This window comes from Mustelus asterias, chromosome 10, assembly GCF_964213995.1.
Source record: "Mustelus asterias chromosome 10, sMusAst1.hap1.1, whole genome shotgun sequence".
NCBI lineage: Eukaryota > Metazoa > Chordata > Chondrichthyes > Carcharhiniformes > Triakidae > Mustelus > Mustelus asterias.
Genome location: NC_135810.1, coordinates 122,286,664 through 122,308,614, shown reverse-complemented (window position 1 = coordinate 122,308,614; position 21,951 = coordinate 122,286,664). Strand labels below are relative to the sequence as shown.

The window sequence follows — 21,951 nt, the reverse complement described above, 5'->3', positions numbered from 1 at the left end:
TGCACAACCAAATGATTTTAAAAAAAAACTACACTGGATGGCCTGTCAATCAAAACAGTCCAGCAGAAGGCATTTTTAAAAAACTCTTGATTGACAGCTTCAGCCTCTTTATTTTCATCTTTAATGAACAGGGGATTTAAAACTCTTTACATCATGGTATTTAAACAGACCTTATCCACCCTTCAACAGTATTTACATTTAGTCCATTATCTGTGACCTCCATACTGCGCACTAAGGCCCAAGCCAAAATGGGGCCTGTTTGAACTCAGCATGACGATCAAATGGCTCTGCTGAATTCAGGTTTCCCGCAGGTAAGTCATGCCCCACCACGCTCTCCCTTACCAACAAGAATGGGATCTGCCACAAATCAGCCAGGCTTCTAGAGCGAGGCCCTGTCTGTCATTTTTAAAGGTCTGCAGAATTGCCACAACTCCATGAAAATCTGGCTTGATATCATCGCTCTACGAATGCAGAGCATATCCATCACATTCCGATTTTATTAAAGCTCTAATCTGCCTCTAAATCCAAATGTTTGAACAACCCTTACTACATAAATATGATGTTTTTGTTTCCCACACCAGCCATTTTATGTAATTCCAAATGAATGTCAAATTTGGGACTTAAGCCCACATGGAATGTTGGTTATCCTGTTCCCCTGTCTGCCCCGTGTGTGCTGAACCACACTGACTCCGAGTCAAGAAACATCTCAACTTCAAAATTCTTATCCTTCTATCTGGATCTCTCTGTGACCTTGCCCCTCCCTCTCCCTGTGTGACTCTCCTCAAACCCCACAATCCCTGCTGAAATATCCGCACTGCTCTAATCCTGGCCCCAAAACATCATTGTTCCACTATTGTTGGTCATATCCTCAGTTCCCTGGGCTCGAAGTTCTGGAATTCTCTCTCTACACCTCTCAGCCCCTCTACCTCACTTTTGTTCTTGAAGACGACTCCTGAAACCTCTGTCTCTGACCAAGCCTTTGGTCATCTGATCTACTATCTCGTTATGTGGCTCAAACTGTGTTATAATGCTCCTGTGATGGGACATTGGGTTGAAGGCACAATATAAATACTAGTTGTTGCTGCCTGGAACCAGCTAAACACAAGCCATGGAGGACAGTCACAGAGAGCAGAAGCGGGAAGCTTCCACCATGTCAGTCTGATCTGGATTTTAGGCTGTTGATCCGAAGGCAGTCCGGATTCTGGTGCCTGATATCTCAACTCAATAAAATCTCTTCCTGTGATGATATCTTCTCAACTTCCTGGACAAAGTCCAACTCCGGAAAAACCATTAGCTAACAATGAGATGAAAGCTTTCCCTCCTCCCATTTCTAGGAATGAGAAGGTTATTTGTGACCTGGCTTCCTCTCCAGGCTCTGTAAGACTTCATCCCTCTTAGACAGTGAACCACCCGACACTTGCTTCAGATATTCAGCTGTTCTCATTTACGCGGGCTCCATAAAAACAGGGACAGTGTTGCCACTAGGCCACTTTGGTGTCAATGTTGACCAGAGAGGCACGCACATGGTCACTGGCAGGTTTTCTCATCTGCATGAAACTCTGGATTCATCACGCCCAGCACTGATACTCCACTTGCGTCCCCATCGCTTAAGGTGTTGCTCACAATCATCACCAGTTGTCCCCCCGATCAGTGGATGATGTCCACTCAGGGTTGTGACTTTCCGTCATGGGTCTTCACGTGACTGAACAGGCCGACTCTCAACCAGTAGCTCTTTGGGCACAGGGGGCGGGTCATGCTGTGAGGTAGCTGAGTTTGGAATGCAGGATTTGCTTTCTCTGTCTCCTCTGCCTCATCACGAAGATGTTGGGACTCAGAGTGCGATGCAGCTGGATGGACAAGTTGAGGTCATTCAGAATGATTGGTAGCAAGTTCTCCCCAGGCATCAATGTCAATGGTTCTGCATTTTGAGGAGAGCATCAGAATGTCTTTGAAGCATTTTCTTTGTCCTTCCCGGAATGTTGGCCAGTTGAGAAAACAGGAGCTTAATGGGGGAGATGGTTTTCAGTCAGTGTTTAGTTTATTGAGACTTTGTCTGAATGCTTGTGGGGTACAGCTGATGCCAGGAATCTACAATCCAATTATTTGCTTTGGATGATTTTTTGTCCCATGGTTGGTGGATATAGCAAGAAAATTCCAGATGCCCAACACGACGTTCCACCAAAGCCCTGTCTGACGGTGCAGAATTCTCTTCACTCTTTTCCAGTCTCTACAGGAAGCCACTTTAATCTATTTTTATTGTTCTGTGGTGACCTTACTGTGTCTCCATGGCCTCATTCCTCTAATCTCCCGATGTGCTAACCTGTATCGCTGAGCTAACTCTTGCAGTGGGGCGTCACTCAGTCCAGTTTCTGTAAAGGTCGCTGCGTGATGTTGGAGAGGTGACGGCTCAGCACAGACAGGGCGTAAGAGAGGAGAATGATCACCTTCCCGTGTACCAGCAGCAGCGCAGTTTGGTGAACAGATGCCCACATCCGATAGAAGGGTCCATGGAAGGGGTCTGAGACAGCAGGGCAGAGCATGCTATTCAAATTCACCACGGTGATCTACAGAAATGACAAAAAATAAAGTTCCTTGATTAACGTGGTGGCTCATTTGGAAGGAAGAATGTGGAGAGGCAACAGAAACTAAACAGAACAATTTTAAAGATGTGCAGGAACCCAGAAACTGAAGCTAGGATGCACAATCTTTGAATCTTGGCAGGTCAAGTTGAAAAGGCTGCTTTTAAACAGATAATACCACTAGGTGATGGCCGAGTGGTATTATCGCTAGACTATTAATCCAGAAACTCAGCTCATGTTCTGGGGACCCAGGTTCGAATCCCCCCCACAGCAGATGGTGGAACTTGAATTAAATAAAATATATCTGGAATTAAGAATCTACTGATGACCATGAAACCATTGTCAATTGTCGGAAAAACCCATCTGGTTCACTAATGTCCTTTAGGGAAGGAAATCTGCCATCCTTACCTGGTCTGGCCTACATGCGACTCCAGAGCCACAGCAATTTGGTTGACTCCCAACTGCCCTCGGGTAACTAGGGATGGGCAATAAATGCTGGCCAGCCAGCGACACCCATGTCCCACAGATAAAAAAAATGTGGGGTCCTTTAATAGAGGTCTAGATCACAAATAACAAGGCAGCTGTGCTAAACCTTTATAAATCACAAATTAGGCTTCAGCTGGAGAATTGTGTCTGATTCTGAGCCCCCCACATCATAGGAAAAGGATGTCATTGTCTTGGAGAGCGTGTGGAAGACATTTACTTAAATGGTTTCATGGATGAGGGTCTTGGGTTATGTGGAGAGACTGCAAAAGCTCGGAATGATCTCCTCGGAGTGGAGAAGGTGAAAGGGAGATGTGATAGACGAGTTCAAAATGATAAATGTGTTTCATAGAATAAATAAGAAGCTGTTCATACCAATCGGAGAGTTGGCTGAAGCAGCCCATGTCCAAAATGCAGCAAGATCTGGACAAAATCCAGGCTTGGGCTCACAAGTGGCAACTAACATTCACACCACACAATGACCATCCCTCACAAGAGAGGATATAACCATCTCCTATTGTCATTCAATGGCATTACCATTGCGAATTTCCCCTCTATGAACATCCTGGGGGTTACCATTGACCAGAACTGAACTGGACTCGCCATTTAAATACTGCGGCTACAAGAGCAAGGCAGAGGCTGGGAATCCTGCAGCGGATAACTCACCCCTGACCCCCACCAAGGCCTGTCCACCATCTACAAGGCAGTCACGAGTGTGATGGAATACTTCCCACTTGCCTGGATGAGTGCAGCTCCAATAACACCCAAGAAGCCCGACGTCATTCAGGACAAAGCAACCGCTTGATTGGCACCCCATCCACAAACACTCACTCCTTCCACCACTGATGGACAGTAACAACCGTTTGTACCATCTACAAGATGCACTGCAGCAACTCACCAAGGTTCCTGAGGCAGCACCTTCCAAACTCGTGACTGCTACCATCTGGAAGGACAAGGGCAGCAGACACATGGGAAGTGGCTAGATGGGTGGAGAACTGGCTTGGCCATAGGAGACAGAGGGTAGTGGTCGAAGAGTCTTTTTCCGGCTGGAGGTCTGTGACCAGTGGTGTTCCGCCGGGGTCTGTATTGGGACCTCTGCTATTTGTGATATATATAAATGATTTGGAAGAAGGTGTAACTGGTGTAATCAGCAAGTTTGCGGATGACACGAAGATGGCTGGAATTGCGGATAGCAAAGAGCATTGTCGGGCAATACAGCAGGATATAGATAGGCTGGGAAATTGGGCGGAGAGGTGGCAGATGGAGTTTAATCCGGATAAATGCGAAGTGATGCATTTTGGAAGAAATAATGTAGGGAGGAGTTAGACAATAAATGGCAGAGTCATCAGGAGTATAGAAACACAGAGGGACCTAGGTGTGCAAGTCCACAAATCCTTGAAGGTGGCAACACAGGTGGAGAAGGTGGTGAAGAAGGCATATGGTATGCTTGCCTTTATAGGACGGGGTATAGAGTATAAAAGCTGGAGTCTGATGATGCAGCTGTATAAAACGCTGGTTAGGCCACATTTGGAGTACTGCGTCCAGTTCTGGTCGCCGCACTACCAGAAGGACGTGGAGGCATTGGAGAGAGTGCAGAGAAGGTTTACCAGGATGTTGCCTGGTATGGAGGGTCTTAGCTATGAGGAGAGATTGGGTAGACTGGGGTTGTTCTCCTTGGAAAGAGGGAGAATGAGGGGAGATCTAATAGAGGTATACAAGATTATGAAGGGTATAGATAGGGTGAACAGTGGGAAGCTTTTTCCCAGGTCGGAGGTGACGATCACGAGGGGTCACGGGCTCAAGCTGAGAGGGGCGAAGTATAACTCAGACATCAGAGGGATGTTTTTTACACAGAGGGTGGTGGGGGCCTGGAATGCGCTGCCAAGTAGGGTGGTGGAGGCAGGCACGCTGACATTGTTTAAGACTTACCTGGATAGTCACATGAGCAGCCTGGGAATGGAGGGATACAAACGATTGGTCTAGTTGGACCAAGGAGCGGCACAGGCTTGGAGGGCCGAAGGGCCTGTTTCCTGTGCTGTACTGTTCTTTGTTCTTTGTTCTTCGAACACCAGCACTTGGAGGTTCCCCTCCAAGTCACTCACCATCCTGACTTAGAAATATATCGCCGTTCTTTCACTGTCACGGAGTCAAAATCCTGGAACTCCCCTCCAACAGCACTGTGGGTGTACCTACACCTCAGAGACTGCAGCTGCTCAAGAAGGCAGCTCACCACCACCTTCTCAAGGGGCAATTAGGGACGGGCAATAAATGCTGACCTAGCCAGCGAAGCCCACATCCTGTGAATGAATAAAATGAAATCTGGAGGACACAGACTTAAGGTAATTAATAAATAAACAGAAGGTTTTGCTGCTGTGGAAATGTTGAAAGTAGGTTTAATAATAGCTTTCAAGAGGGGAATTGTGTTACAAGTTGAATAGCTGAAACGTACAGGGCTTTGGGGAAAGATCTGCGTCATGGAACTAATTGGATAACTCAAAGATCTGACAGATTTTATCAACTGAACAGCCTTTTGCTGTGATGAATGGCTTTATGATTCTCATTGGAATTTAGCCAAGAACTTTATATTCAGTATTTAAGAATTTTTTTTAAAAAAGTGTTTGAGGGAGGTAATTTGGTCCAGAACCTTCTGTTTATATTCCAGCAATCTACCTACTCATTCTGGAGGCCTTGCGGTGCAGTCATAGAAATCATAGAAACCCTACAGTACAGAAAGAGGCCAATTGGCCCATCGAGTCTGCACCGACCACAATCCCACCCAGGCCCTACCCCCATATCCCTACATATTTTATCCGCTAATCCCTCTAATCTACGCATCCCAGGACACTAAGGGGCAATTTTAGCATGGCCAATCAACCTAACCTGCACATCTTTGGACTGTGGGAGGAAACCGGAGCACCCGGAGGAAACCCACGCAGACACGAGGAGAATGTGCAAACTCCACACAGACAGTGACCCGAGCCGAGAATCGAACCCAGGTTCCTGGAGCTGTGAAGCAGCAGTGCTAACCACTGTGCTACCGTGCCGCCCGTGTCGGTGACCCTCAGAGCCAGTAGCTCCAGATCCAACTCCCACCCCTGGAACTGATGGCTACAGGTGTGTTTATAATGCGGTCAATCAGGTACATAAGAACATAAGAAATAGGAGCAGGAGTAGGCCATCTAGCCCCTCGGGCCTGCCCCGCCATTCAACAAGATCATGGCTGATCTGAGGCGAATCAGTTCCACTTACCCGCCTGCTCCCCATATCCCTTAATTCCCTTATCAATCAGAAATCTATCTACCCGTGATTTAAGCATATTCAACGAGGTAGCCTCCACCACTTCAATGGGCAGAGAATTCCAGAGATTCACTACCCTCTGAGAGAAGAAGTTCCCCCTCAACTCTGTTCTGAACCGGCCCCCACTTATTTTGAGGCTGTGCCCTCTAGTTCTGGTTTCCCTTCTAAGTGGAAAGAATCTCTCTACCTCTACCCTATCCAGCCCCTTCATTATCTTATATGTCTCTATAAGATCACCCCTCAGCCTTATAAACTCCAACGAGTACAGACCCAATCTGTTCAATCTCTCCTCATAAGCTACACCCCTCATCTCCGGTATCAACCTGGTGAACCTTCTCTGCACTCCCTCCAAGGCCAATATATCCTTTTGCAAATATGGGGACCAAAACTGCACACAGTACTCCAGTTGCGGCCTCACCAGTGCCTTGTACAGTTGCAGCAGGACCTCCCTGCTTTTATATTCTATCCCCCGCGCGATAAAGGCCAACATTCCATTCGCCTTCTTGATCACCTGCTGCACCTGCAGACTGAGTTTTTGCGATTCGTGCACAAGGACCCCCAGGTCCCTCTGCACAGTAGCATAATGTAACTTTTCTCCATTTAAATAATATTCCAATTTACTATTATTTCTTCCGTAGTGGATAACCTCACATTTGCTAACGTTATATTCCATCTGCCAGATCCTCGCAGATAGGGAATCAACTTGTAAATCTTACCAACACTTGCCAATGGCAGGCGATAAGAGTGGGAGGGGTTCCTGATCAACCGTGTGATGGAAAGAAAGAAAGTACATGTTGCCACAGCAACTTAGACTCCCGGGTAAACAGCAATACACCACCAACTACTCATTCAATTCGCTCTCCAGAAACAAACCTAACTCTGTTTAGCCCATTTATATTGCTTGTTTCGGTCATCTTTTCCCGTGAGCTTATTTCACGACTCCTTTCATCTTTAGCTGAAATGGTTCCATTAGGATTAGGGTTAGGAACTTCCATTCCTAGTGACATAGAACATAGAACAGTACAGCACAGAACAGGCCCTTCGGCCCACGATGTTGTGCCGAGCTTTATCTGAAACCAAGATCAAGCTATCCCACTCCCTATCATCCTGGTGTGCTCCATGTGCCTATCCAATAACCGCTTAAATGTTTCTAAAGTGTCTGACTCCACTATCACTGCAGGCAGTCCATTCCACACCCCAACCACTCTCTGCGTAAAGAACCTACCTCTGATATCCGTCCTGTATCTCCCACCACGAACCCTATAGTTATGCCCCCTTGTAATAGCTCCATCCACCCGAGGAAATAGTCTTTGAACGTTCACTCTATCTATCCCCTTCATCATTTTATACACCTCTATTAAGTCTCCCCTCAGCCTCCTCCGCTCCAGAGAGAACAGCCCTAGCTCCCTCAACCTTTCCTCATATGACCTACCCTCCAAACCAGGCAGCATCCTGGTAAATCTCCTCTGCACTCTTTCCAGCGCTTCCACATCCTTCTTATAGTGAGGTGACCAGAACTGCACACAATATTCCAAATGTGGTCTCACCAAGGTCCTGTACAGTTGCAGCATAACCCCACGGCTCTTAAACTCCAACCCCCTGTTAATAAAAGCTAACACACTATAGGCCTTCTTCACAGCTCTATCCACTTGACTGGCAACCTTTAGAGATCTGTGGATATGGACCCCAAGATCTCTCTGTTCCTCCACAGTCTTCAGAACCCTACCTTTGACCCTGTAATCCACATTTAAATTTGTCCTACCAAAATGAATCACCTCACATTTATCAGGGTTAAACTCCATTTGCCATTTTTCAGCCCAGCTTTGCATCCTATCTATGTCTCTTTGCAGCTTGGCCCTAAAGGTGTTTGCCATAGCTCGTAGAGTAGACCTCTCGCCTCCTGGTCAGAAACGTATGAAATTCAAACAGGATTAGACAAGGTAGATTCTGAAAAAATGTTCCTGATGGTGGGGGAGTCCAGAACTAGGGGTCATAGTTTGAGGATAAGGGGTAAACCTTTTAGAACTGAGGTGAGGAGAAATTTCTTCACCCAGAGGGTGGTGAATGTGCAGAATTCACTGCCACTGAATGTAGTTGAGGCCAAAACATTGTCTGATTTCATGAAGAAATTAGATATAGCTCTTGGGGCTAAAGAGATCAAGGGATATGGGAGGAATGGGGAATCAGGATATTGAATTTGACGATCAGTCATGATCCAAATGAATGGTGAAGTAGGCTCGAAGGGGTGAATAACCTACTCCTGATCCTAATTTCCATGCAGATCGAGAGTTGAAGTAACCCCCACCCCCAGAGAGAGGAACACAAAAATCCAGACCGACACCCCCAGGCAGTACTGAGGCGAGTGCTGCATTGTCGGAGGAGCGGTCTCTGAGGCGAGACATTAAATTGAGGCTCTGCCTACCCCATCCATTGGGCAAAGAAGGGTCCCAGGGCATCATTTATAAGTAAAGCTGTGGGGCGGGGGGGGTCGTCAGTAGCGCTCCCTGGACTTGCATTTATATAGCACCTTGGATGACCAGAGGGTGACATGGTTTCTCAAAATGCTTTGCAGCCAATGAAGTATCTTTCTGAAGTGGTCATCACTGTAAACATGGCAGCCAGTTTGTACACAGCATGAACCTGGTATGGGCGTGAACCTGGAACCTTCCGACTAAGCAGCGAGAGGTCTACCAACTGCTCAGCGGCTGACAGTAAGGTGAATGACCATGCAGCTGAGGGAGAAATGTTGGCCAGGTCACCAGTGCGAGGGGATCTTTAACGTCCACTTGAACGAATGATTAGACACTTGGGATTGAAATCTGATTAGATCCACAAATAGTCTCGCATTCCCTTAACACATTCCCTTACAGCTGCGATGGCTGAGTGGTTAAGGCGTTGGATTTGAAATCCAATGGGGTTTCCCCGCGCAGGTTCCAGCCCTGCACGCAGCGAGTGTGTTTGAAGCTGATTATTCTCTTCGTGGATGGCATGGTAGCACAGTGGTCAGCACTGCTGCCTCACAGCACCTGGGACCCGGGTTCAATTCCCGGCTTGGGTCACTGTCTGTGCCGAGTCTGCACGTCTATGATCATCTTGCTGGTGCCAGTACAGAGCGAGACTGCGGATAGTTGGGAACCTGTCTCGGGGGCAGGGAATTCATATGGTGTTCGTGGAAGTGGAAATGACTAGGGTTGGGAAGCATTTTCCGATCGGGGCCATTGTGATCTCCTGGACTCGTTTCGATCGCCTCAGGGGGTCGGAGAGGAATTTCCCAGATTTTTTTTCCCCATATTGGCCCTGGGGTTTTTCACTCTGGGTTTTCGCCTCTCCCTGGAGATCACATGGTCTGGAATGGGGGGGTGGGGGTGAGTTAATAGGTTGTAATGAACAAAGCATCGTAGCTGTGAGGGACAGCTCGGTGGATAGGATATTGGTATGTAGATAGGCTGGAAAATTGGGCGGGGATCCTGGATTCAGGATTCAATCCTGGACCGGGGAGCGGCGCGGGCTTGGAGGGCCGAAGGGCCTGTTCCTGTGCTGTATTGTTCTTTGTTTTTTGTTTGTTTTCCCTGTGTCTGCGTGGGTTTCCTTCGGGTGCTCCGGTTTCCTCCCACATTCTGAAAGACGTGCTAGTTAGGGTGCATTGACCCAAACAGGGGCTGGAGTGTTGCGACTAGGGGAATTTCACAGTAACTTCATTACAGTGTTAATGTAAGCCTTACTTGTGACGAATAAATAAATAAGCTTAAACTTAACGCTACACTGGAGTGTTAGCCTAGATTGTGTTCAAGTTCTTGGTGGGGGGCTTGAATCCATGACTTTTGGCCCTGGAGTGGAGCATGCTACCAGTGAACCCAGGTAACAGCCACTTCCAGAGTTTCTGGAGTTACAATTAGACTGATAGGTTAGAAGGCCATTCAGCCCTGGTCTGCCATTGTATTGAAACATGGTACGTTAACTCCATTTCTCCAGCATGATGCCACCACCAAACACACCTACCCCCTCTCCTCCCCCATCAGCATCCAGGACTGTTCCCTCTGGAACACCCTGATTCACTCCTCTATCACCCCCAACACCTCACCCCCTTCCTACAGCATCCTCCCTTTAAATCACAAGAGGTGTAATACCTGACCCTTGACCTCCTCCTTCCTCACTGCCCAAAGCGCAAAACACTCCTTCCAGGTGAAGCAGCAATTGACTTGTACTTCTTTCTACATTTCTATATTTGCTGCTCACAATGGGGTCTCCTCTACATCAGGAGATGGAATGTAGACTGGAGGGCACTTCGCGGAGCACCTTTGAAGTCTGGCTCCGACCCTCTAATTGTTTGCCATTTCAATTCACCATCGAGCTCTCACACTGCCCACTCTGTCCTCGGCCTGCTGCAATGTTCCAGTGAAGCCCAACGCAAACTGGAGGAAGAGCACTACATCTTAAGGCACTTTCCGTCCTTGTAGACTCAGCATGGAGCTTGACAACTTCAGAACCTGAACTCTATCCTTCATTTTGAAGACCCCTCATCATCCATGCCAGTCTATAACTTGTTCTCGAGTTTTTGCTTTCAGACTGCAGATCTTTATTCTGCTATTAACACCTACTCTAGTCCAAGGCTTTCTTTATTTTTTTAAAATACTTTTCCAATTCAATCAAATCAAATCCAATTCAGAGTCTCAACAAGTTGAGACATTTCAGATCCAGGCTGACAAGACAGGGCGAGCGACCAAACCACCCTGTCCTGGGCCCGATCTACATGAGCCAAGCTGATTGGAGAAGGGGGAGTTTCCTCCTCCAAGACTTGAGCTCATTTGCATCTTAGCCAAAAGGCCGAGATGCCGCTTTTAAAAATTGCTTCATATGAAACATATGAAGCCTCAGTGTAACCTAATGACCTCAACCAAGTGCGGCCGACCATGGGCTGCCGACCATACTACACTTGATCTTAGCCAAAAGGCCGAGAAGTCCAAGGCTTTCTTTATTTACTACAACCATTAGCTTTCTCTTTGCTTTATGTTCTTTTACATCTTTGCCATTTAATCGCTCCTGCCCTTTGCCCTATCCCCTTTTGCTCCAGCTGACCCACCTCCCTTTTTCAACAGCACAAACCCCATCATAGAAACATTGAAAATAAGAGGAGTAGGCCATTCGGCCCCTCAAGCTTGCTCCACCATTCAATATGATCACAGTTGATTCTCTATCTCAATGTCACACTCCCATGCTCTCCCCATACCCCATGACACATTAATCGTCTAGAAACCTATCTATTTCCTTCTTAAATATTCAGTGACTTGCCCTCCACAGCTTTCAGTGGCAAAGAATTCCACAGGTTCACCAGCCTCTGAGTGAAGAAGTCTCTCAGTCCTAAACGACCTGCCCTGTATCCTGAGACTGAGACCCCAAGGGGTCACAGTCTCAGCCAGAGAAAACAACATCCCTGCATCCAGTCAGTCCTGCCCTGTTAGAATTTTATACATTTCAATTAGATCCTCTCTCATTTCTTCTAAATTCCAGTGAATTACAGGCCCAGTCGACTCAATCTCTCCTCATATGACAATCCTGCCATCCCAGGAATCAGTCTGGTGAACCTTCACTGCACTGCCTCTATGGCAAGAATATCCTCTCTTAGATAAGGAGACCAAAACTCTATGCAATGCTCCAGGTGCGGCCTCACCAAGGCCCTGTACAGCTGCAGAAAGGTACAAAGGGAAGGTAGGTAGAAGTTAGATTCCTGCGGTTCCTGCAAGCTGAAACCTGCCCCGTTAACCTGTCCTTTCTTGATCGAGGCTCAGTGAATTTCTGGAAATTTCTAAATCTGATCCTGATTGTCACCCTGTGATCCCTGCTGGAATCTAATCGTTGTGGTTCCGGTGGGGGTTCTCTCACAATTTCTCCTGTAATTAATCTTCTATTTTAAGAAACTTGTACTGAAATATATTCTAATACGAGTGATATTTTTAAACCTGACAATTAACAAATCTCCATTGTTGAGACGCAGACTAACTCCTAAGTTTCTGATCTCTGAAGAGAGGCAGATTCATTATTGTTTTTAACCTTTTCCCTCCTGATGACATTGGAACTTCGACCTGGAACAAAGTCATTCTTCGGGCTTTTTAACCCACAAGCTTTGACCCAGGATCCAACCAACTTGAACCAATGCACATTGACCGAGAAACTCTCTGGTGTTCTGCTATTCTGCAGTCAGAAAATAGGAGCCAGAGTCCAATTCAGAGTCAGACATTACAGCACAAAGAGGCCATTCATTCCAGAGTCCATCCCAGCTCTCAGTACAGCAGTCCAGTCACACCCATCCCACCACCTCGCTCAATATCTGTAGCCCCCACAAGTTTATTTCCCTCAAGAGCCCATCCAGTTTCCTTTCGAAATCATTCATCGTCTCCGCTTCCACCCCCCTCGTGGGCAGCGAGTTCCAGCTCATTCCCACTCGCCGTGTAGAAACATTCTCCCTCACATTCCCCCTGTATCTCTCCCTCAAAACATTAAACCTGTCTCCCCCCGAGCCCCTGCACCATCAGCCAATGGGAACAGCTTGTCTTTGTCTACCTTATCCAATCCTGTCATTATCTTGTCCACCTCGATCAAATCTCCCCTCACTCTCCATCGCTCCAAGGAGAACAACCCCAAACCTCGGAGCTAAAATCCTTCATCCCTGGAACCAAATGGTAGGAAATTCTGTGCCTGCCATATTGGGTTAGGCATCAAATGGGGCAATTCAGGTCTCATGAAAATAAAGGACCCACCAAGGTGGTCCCCGAGCACAGCTGATGCAGCGTGTCTGCATGGGACCCTTAAAAGGACTGCCAACGAGAATGACACTTTTGAAGTTATCTTCAATTAAATGTGGAGTTGGAAGGTACAGGAATGGTCATCCTTGTTACAAGTTAATTCGTAGCCAGTTGAATCAGCTGCTGCTAAAACACCCCCCCCCCCCCCCTCACCAACCCCCCCCTTCAATCTGGATTGCACACCCTCCCACCACCCAGTCAATCTCCTGTTTACCAGCGCCACTCCCCATCCTCATTGCCCTCAGCCCTCTCCTCGTTTGCTTTCCTCCCAGTCGCATTCCCTCAACCACCACCCTCCTTCACCTCACTCCTCCTCCCTCCTAAGGCCTACACGGGTGCCGATACCCAAGTCTAACTGATCCTCTGCCGATATATCTGTCCGTCTTTCTCTATGGAAATGCCTCGTCCGTGATTGGTGTATGTACTCACCAGTCCCAGGGCCTGGAGAATGGTGTAGTGATAGAGAAATAGCACGCCTGTTGCTAGCAGTGGCCACCAGAAATCTCCCAATGGCTCGGGTCTGTATACACCTGGAAAATGGAGAGCAAGTTAGTGTTTTTGATTAAACTCCTCCTCACTATCTAAGATCTCTGTAACCTCGTCCACTCCTCTTCTCTGTAATCTCCGCCAACTCTACAACCTTCAAAGACTTCGATACTGGCCTCTGAGGCAAGCCCTGCTTCTGTAACTTTATCATCGGTAGCTCCACCTTCAGCAATCTAAGCCCCTTTACCTGCTGAATTTCCTCCCTAAACCTCTCCACCTCTCTCTTCTCCTTTAAAGCACTCAAATTCTACCAACCTTTTGAGTCTCATCAGCTAATATTTCCCTCATTGGTTCTGCAGCAAATTTTAGTCAGAATTCTTTTCCTCTCTGTACTCAGTCACGGGGTGCGGGTGTCGCTGGCTGGGCCAACATTTATTGCCCATCCCTAGTCTACTGAGTGTCTCGCTTGGCCATTTCTAAGGGCAGTCAACCACATTGCTGAGAGTCTGGAGTCCCATATAGGCCAGACCGGGTAAGGATGACAGATTTCCTTCCCTAAAGGACTTTCAGCGAACCGGATGGGTTTTTACAATAATCCACAGGTCCACATATCCTTAAAAGTGGCAGCACAGGTGGAAAAGGTGATGAAGAAAGATATAACCCGCTTGCCTTCATCGGACGGGGCATTGAGTATAAAAGTTGGCAAATTATGTTACAGTTATATAAAATGTTGGTTAGACCACATTTGGAATACTGTGTCCAATTCTGGTCACCACATTACCAGGAGGACATGGAAGCTTTGGAGAGAGTGCAGAAAAGGTTTAACAGGATGTTGCCTGGTATGGAGGGTATCAGCTATGAGGGGAGATTGAATAAACTGGGATTGTTCTCCCTGGAAAGATGGAGGCTGACGGGCGACCTGAAAGAAGTTTATAAAATTATGAGAGGTGTAGATAGGGTGAACAGTTGGAAGCTTTTTCCCAGGGCAGGAATGACAATTACAAGGGGGCACAAGTTCAAGATAAGGGGGGGAAAGGTTCAGTGGAGATGTGCAGGGGAAATTTTTTTACACTGAGGATGGTGGGGGCCTGGAACGCACTGCCAAGTGAGGTGGTTGAGGCAGTTACGTTAGCCACATTTAAGACTTGATAGACACGTGAATGAATGGGGAATAGAGGGATACAAGCGGTTAGTTTAGATAGGTAAACGTGATCAGTGCAGGCTTGGAGGGCCGAAGGGTCTGTTCCTGTGCTGTTCTTTGTTCTTTGCAATGCAGACTGCTGACTCACTCAGTCTTAATAGAATTGGACAGTACATCAGTGAGGCCACACATGGATCTTTTGGTTTCCTAAGGAAATACTTGCCCTAAAATGAATGTAATGCATGAGGAGGCTTCGAGTACTTGTGTACATTAGTGAATCTGGTGGGTTTTTACAACAATTGATGATAGTTTCATTGTCACCATTACTGAGACTAGTTTTATCTTCCAGATTTTATTAATTGAATTTAAATTTGAACCCATATGCCCCCAGAACATTAGCCTGGACCTCTGGATTATTACTAATGACACTACCACTACACCATGCGACGTACCAACCAACTCAAGAACAGATTCTTCCCTGCTGCCATCAGACTTTTGAATGGACCTATCTCATATTAAGTTGATCTTTCTCTACACCCAAGCAATGACTGTAACACTACATTCTGCACTCTCTCCTTTCCTTCTCTTATGAACGTTATGCTTTGTTTGTATGACACGCAAGAAACAATACTTTTCACTTTATCCCAATACACGTGACCATAATAAATCAAATAATAATTTCCCCAAATTACACCTCCTTTAAGCACCTTGGAACATTGTTCTATATTAAAAACGTTATGTTATCCAAAGATGTGCAGGTTAGGTGGATTGGCCATGCTAAATTTCCCCTTAGTGTCAGGGGGATTAGCAGGGCTATGGGGATAGGGCCTGGGTGGGATTGTGATTGATGCAGACTCGATGGGCCGAATGGCTGTATGATTCTATGACTCTACGTTGCTGATCAATTTTTAAAAATTGTTCTTTTCTACATTTCGAATGAAAATCCCAATGTGCAATGTGCGAGAATTTAGTCTGCACTTTGGTCATGAGGGATGTTTACTGCAGATCTGATTCATCAGGTGATTTTTACTGGTTTAGAAAGTTGTGTGGGCCATTGGCTTTTATGCTGTTGTGAAAATTTGGTTCATGGCTTGTGTATTTTAGAAAATAACTTTTAGTTTTAGGAATTAAAGTAGAAAAATCGAATTGAGATACCAGTTAAAAACATGACCCTGATGTAAATGCAACTCAAACAAGCGTAAAAGATTCCTTGTGTTTAAGGGAGATGATGGTCTAGTGGTATTATCGCTAGACTATTAATCCAGAAACTCAACTAATGTTCTGGGGACCTGGGTTCAAACCTCACCACGGCAGATGGTGGAATTTGAATTCAATAAAAAATATCTGGAATTAAGAATCTACTGATGACCATGAAACCATTCTTGATTGTTGGAAAAACCCATTTGGTTCACTAATCTCCTTTAGGAAAGGAAATCTGCCGTCCTTACCTAGTCTGGCCTACATGTGACTCCAGAGCCACAACAATGTGGTTGACTCAACTGCCCTCGGGCAACTAGGGATGGGCAATAAATGTTGGCCAACCAGCAACGCCCATGTCCCGTGAATAAAAAAAAGGCAGAATTGATTGTGAAAAAAAAACTTGATAAAATAATAATCCATCTCCAAGCTTGTAACAGAGCCAAGTAGACTGGAGCAATTGTAATTCCAAAACCATTAGAAATATAAATGATTCCCATGGGTTGCAGAATTGAATAGTTGTGTTGAAGGTAAAATAATTAATTTACATTCCTGGTATTTTCTATGTTCTTACATTAAGAAATAATCCCAAAGCAAACCATGTTGCTATAGAGATGGTGACTCAGGTGGAGCCTTGGTTCGAAGGTTCTTTTGTTTAATGTGTGTGTGTGTGTGTGTGTGTCTATGTGTTTTCTGACAGAAGTAGGCAGTTCGGGGCTTGTGAGGAAAACACAGCTGGAAGATTTGCTCTAGTTTATAGCTAGTGGGAGATATCCACAGTGATCCTCACGATGCCTTGTAGCAGGAAACAGGTTGAATAGTTAGCGTGGGAAGAGCTCTGCAGGAGTTGTGGGAGCAGATTGGGAAAAAGCAATCTATGCATATCGAAAGGGAGGACAAGGAGCTGAAGATTTCAAAGTGGTGAGGTCTTTAAAGATGATTAGGGGGTAAATCGGTTTACCAAAAGCTAATGGAAGGACCCTCACAAAATTGGTAGCTTGTGAAATAATTGGAATACGAAGGAGAATTAAGTTAAATTCTGCAGAGTTGTGACATAACGTTTGGGTTGATCCCAGGAACGTGCAAGATTTCATAAGATATGGAAACTCTTGGGGTTAGGGTGTGGAAAAAGTAGAACCGAGATTAAAGCACAAGTCTTTAACACTGATTTGTTAGCACTGCTCAGAATCATAGAATCTCTACAGTGCAGAAGGAGACCATTTGGCCCATCGAATCTGCACCGACCACAATCCCACCCAGGCCCTATCCCCATCTCCCCCATTTACCTTGCTAATCCCTCTAACCTATGCATTCTGGGACACCAAGGGGCAATTTGCCATGGCCAATCAACCTAAACCGCACATTTTTGGAGGAAACCGGAGCACCCGGAGGAAACCCACGCAGACACGCGGAGAACGTGCAGATTCTACGCAGACAGTGACCCAAGCCGGGAATCAAGCCCAGGTCCCTGGCGCTTTGAGGCAGCAGTGCTAACCACTGTGCCACCATGCCGCCCGATGCTTGCTTTATTTAATTTATCTTTATCTCCACAATAAAGTTTTTTGCTTAAAAAATTGTATGTCGTGGTGTTGATTAATTGCTTCTTTAGACATTAATGGTCCCAAACTTGATTGTAACGTTATCAGGAAGGCTGGAATAAAATGCAACAGCTGCGAAATAAACCTGCACATTGTATTGCAACAGCAATCATGGGTTCCAATCCCACTCCAGAAATTCAAATCCATAATCTAGACCTACACTCCAGTATAGAGGGAGTGCTGCACTGTCGGATGTGCCTTTTATTTGGGTGGGACTTGAAGCAGAAAGACTGCTTACCTCTCACGGGCGTGTTACAGGATGGCATGGTGGCACAGTGATTAGCACTGCGGCCTCACAACGCCAGGGACACGGGTTCGACTGTCTGTGCAGAGTCTGCACGTTTTCCCCGTGTCTGCGTGGGTTTCCTCCGGGTGCTCCGGTTTCCTCCCACAGTCGGAAAGACGTGCTGGTTAGATTCATTGGCCATGCTAAATTCTCCCTCAATGTACCCGAAAAGCATCAGAGTGTGGCTACTGGGGGACTTTCACAGTAACTTCATTGCAGTATTAATGTAAGCCTACTTGTGACACTAATAGATAAATAAAAAATAAAAGATCCCACAACATTTTATTTGGATAAGAAGGGGGAAGTTCTCCTCGGTGTCTTGGCCAACATTTATCCTTCAACCAACATAATGAAAAACAGATTATCTGGTCATCATCGCATTGCTGTTTGTGGGAGCTTCCTGTGCAAAAACTGGTTTCCTACATTACAACCGCAACTGATTCCAAAAACAAAATACATTATTGTCTGTCAAGTCCTCTGGTAGATCCTGAGATTGCAGAAGGCACTGTTTGAGAAGTCTTTCTCTTTCCAGCATCAGGAGATTACATAACATGACTGGTCTGTTATACTCACCACCTTTGCTGAGCAGGTAGAGGGGAACGACATACATGAAGATGTGCTGAACGTAATACACCTCTGTTTCGAATGGAAGCTGCAAGTAAGGGCAACATAAGTTAGAGAAATATCGCACACACCTGAACAAATCCCTTAGAATTTGAATGTTGCTCAAAAGAGACATGTTGCTGAAGCTTTTCATCTTGCACTCATCAGGGCAAATGCAAGAATTTCAAACAATCATAATTTATACTAAATGAGAAAAGGCTGCTGATTGGTTGGCAAGTTGATTCTGATTGGCTGAGGCATTGCCAGGTGAAAGCAACGGGAAACGACAGGTTCCCGGGTAATACAAGACTTGAACACACTCCTTTTGTTTGCAGAGGACGGGTGCCTGTGTCTGAATGTATGTTTGCCTTGAGCAAGCGTAAATGAGCCACATTATGAGCTCTACTGCTCATCTTAAAATGGTTGCTAGTGTAACTATTGGCACACGCAGGATTGTTCAGCAAGTTGAAAAGTTTTTGCAACATGTTTGTTTCCAGTAAAATCCTGCAGGGTTAGAATCGAGGAGATTTATTGCAACAGTGTCAGACACGAGGGACATCCATAATGCAGAGAGACTAGAGAAGCTGAGTTTGTTCTCCCTTGAGCAGAGAGGGTAATGGGGAGATTTAATAGAGGCGTTCCAAATTGGTGAAGGCTTTTGATAGAGTGAATAAGGAGAAACTGCTTACAATGGCAAGAGGGTTGGCCACAAGGATGATGGCAAAAAGCGGGGAAGAGAAGAAGAAATGTTTCTTTTGCGCAGGGATATATGATCTGGGATGTGCTATCTGAAATGTTAGAAGAAAACGAAACAGTAACTTTCAGAAGGAAAATGGACGAGTACTGGAAGGGAAATATAAGGCTATAAGGAAAAGCAGGCAAATGGGCAGAATGGACTGAATGTCCTCCCTCTGTGCTGGATATTAAGCCTCCCTCAAGTTCTTGGATATTAAGCATGAAACAGCTGTCGTCTTCAATTGGACATTGGCTTTGTGTCAACTTGGTAACACTTTTCCTGCTGGTTAAGAAACTATTAGATCAAACCTTGCTGGAGTGCAGCTGCTGCTTCAGATCGAGACGAGTCATTCTGGGAGGCAACAGCAATGGCTGCATTGCAGGAGATGCCATTCTGTGTGTCTGCCTGATTGGGGCGGCACGGTGGCACAGTGGTTAGCACTGCTGCCTCTTAGCACCAGGGACCCGGGTTCAATTCCGGCCTTGGGTGACTTTGTGCGGAGTTTGCACGTTCTCCCCGTGTCTGCGTGGGGTTTCCTCCGGGTGCTCCGGTTTCCTCCCACACTCCAAAGATGTGCAGGTTAGGTAGATTGGCCATGACAAAATTGCTCCTCAGTGTCCCAGGATTTATGGATTGGGGGGATTAGCGGGGTAAATACATGGGGTAAGCCTGCGTAAGTGTCGGTGCAGACTCGATGGGCTGAATGGCCTCCTTCTGCATTGTAGGGATTGTATGATTCTAAACACTCACCAATCTGGTGTTGACGACAGGGAAGAGCAATGCCAGGAAGGGTCCGTTCAGCATATGAACATGTAACCTGAAGGAGGAAACATAATTCAGAGACTTTATAAACCTAAATCACAAACAACAGGCCAAGATACTGCAGTGACTTAATATAAAGTCAGTGTTCAGATTGTGTTTAAATACAGAGAATCCAGACACTGAAAAATGTGTGTTGAAGTATAATGTTAGGGTGAGACAGAGCGAGGTGGGAAGAGCGAGGTGGGAAGAGTGAGGAGTACAAGCATGGGGCAGTTGGGCTGAATGGCCTGTTTCTGTGCTGGAATTACCATATTAAGCCATGCTCCACCAAGAGCAAGTTTAAGCAGTGGAGCAGAATCTACCTGCCAACATTCTGTTATTCCATTCAGAGTTTTAGCTTGTTTTATGCACAGCTGCAAGAGGTTTACATTGAGATGAAGTGAATCAACCCAAGGAGGTGGGTGAGGTCAGGATATACTCGACACATTCGAGAAACAGCTGGATCTGGTGCAGCTGCTGGGTTGGCACCTTTGGTAAAACTCTGAAGTCCAGGTCAGAACATCGAAGGCCAACAACTTGAGCAAACAACCAAGGCAGATACCACCTCGACATAACCGCAGTACACAGTGAGGCACACCGGGGTACAAGATCAGAATAAATGGGATTTTGATTTGATTTATTATCACATGTATTAACATACAGTGAAAAGTATTGTTTCTTGCGCGCTATCGAGACAAAGTATACCGTTCATAGAGAAGGAAAGGAGAGAGTGCAGAATGTAGTGTTACAGTCATAGCTAGGGTATAGAGAAAGATCAAATTAATGCAAGGTAGGTCCACTCAAAAGTCTGATGGCAGCAGGGAAGAAGCTGTTCTCGAGTCAGTTGAGTCGGAAGGAGGAGTAGGCCATTCGGCCCATTGAGCGTGCTCTGCCTTTCAATATGGTGAGGGGGAGAGATCCAAAAAGATCCAGAGCGGCAATTTTTTCCACACAGAGGGTGGTGAATGTCTGGAACAAGCTGCCAGAAGCAGTGGTAGAGGTGGGTACAATTTTGTCTTTTAAAAAGCATTTAGACAGTTACATGGGTAAAATGGGTATAGAAGGATATGGGCCAAATGTGGGCAATTGGGATTAGCTGAGGGGTTTAAAAACAAGGGCCGCATGGACAAGTTGGGCCGAAGGACCTGTTTCTATGCTGTAACCTGTATGGCTCTATGATCATGGCTGATCGGATTGTGGCCTCAACTCCACTTTCCTGTCTGCCCCCCATAACTCTCGACTCCCTAGAATAGAATAGATTTCCTACAATGCAGGGGGTCATCATTTGGCCCATCGAGCCAGCACCGACAACAATCCCACCCAAGCCCGAGCCCAGTCCCCCTGACACTAAGCGGAAATTTAGCATGGCCAATCCCCCTTACCTGCATATCTTTGGAATGCAGTGCAGGAGTAAATTGGAGCACCCGGAGGAAACCCGCGCAGACATGGGGAGAACGTGCAAACTCCACACAGTCACCCAAGGTCGGAATCAAACCCGGGTCCCTGGCGCTACAGGCAGCAGTGCTAATCACTGTTGCCCACATCCCTTGTTGATCAAGAATCTGTCTAACTCGGCCTTGAATAAACATATGCCGGCGCTATAGTTAAGAAAGCCCACCAATGCCTCTACTTTCTCAGAAGACTAAGGAAATTTGGCATGTCAACTACGACTCTCACCAACTTTTACAGATGCACCATAGAAAGCATTCTTTCTGGTTGGATCACAGCTTGGTACGGTTCCTGCTCTGCCCAAGACCGCAAGGAACTCCAAAAGGTCGTGAATGTAGCCCAGTCCATCATGCAAACCAGCCTCCCATCCATTGACTCTGTCTACACTTCCCGCTGCCTCGGGAAAGCAGCCAACATAATTAAGGATCCCATGCACCCCGGACATTCTCTCTTCCACCTTCTTCCATCGGGTAAAAGATACAAAAGTCTGAGGTC

The 21,951-nt window shown here is 46.2% G+C and overlaps 1 protein-coding gene and 1 non-coding gene across 2 annotated transcripts in view; one reads left to right on the top strand and one right to left on the bottom strand.

Annotated features, from left to right (window-relative positions):
* Positions 1-2,250: 2,250 nt before the first annotated feature.
* Positions 2,251-21,951, bottom strand: part of LOC144499916 (transmembrane protein 164-like) — a 49,962-nt gene continuing 30,261 nt past the window's right edge. Inside the window, exons 3-6 of the mRNA XM_078222594.1 lie at positions 19,957-20,023; positions 18,441-18,519; positions 13,589-13,689; positions 2,251-2,564 (exon numbers count right to left, since the gene is read on the bottom strand). Coding sequence (XP_078078720.1) covers positions 2,358-2,564; positions 13,589-13,689; positions 18,441-18,519; positions 19,957-20,023 — 454 coding nt within the window. The 3' untranslated portion in view covers positions 2,251-2,357. The remainder of the gene's footprint in view (positions 2,565-13,588; positions 13,690-18,440; positions 18,520-19,956; positions 20,024-21,951) is intronic.
* On the top strand, positions 9,229-9,310 carry trnas-uga (transfer RNA serine (anticodon UGA)). Its single transcript has one exon. It is a non-coding gene; the product is annotated as a tRNA-Ser (tRNA).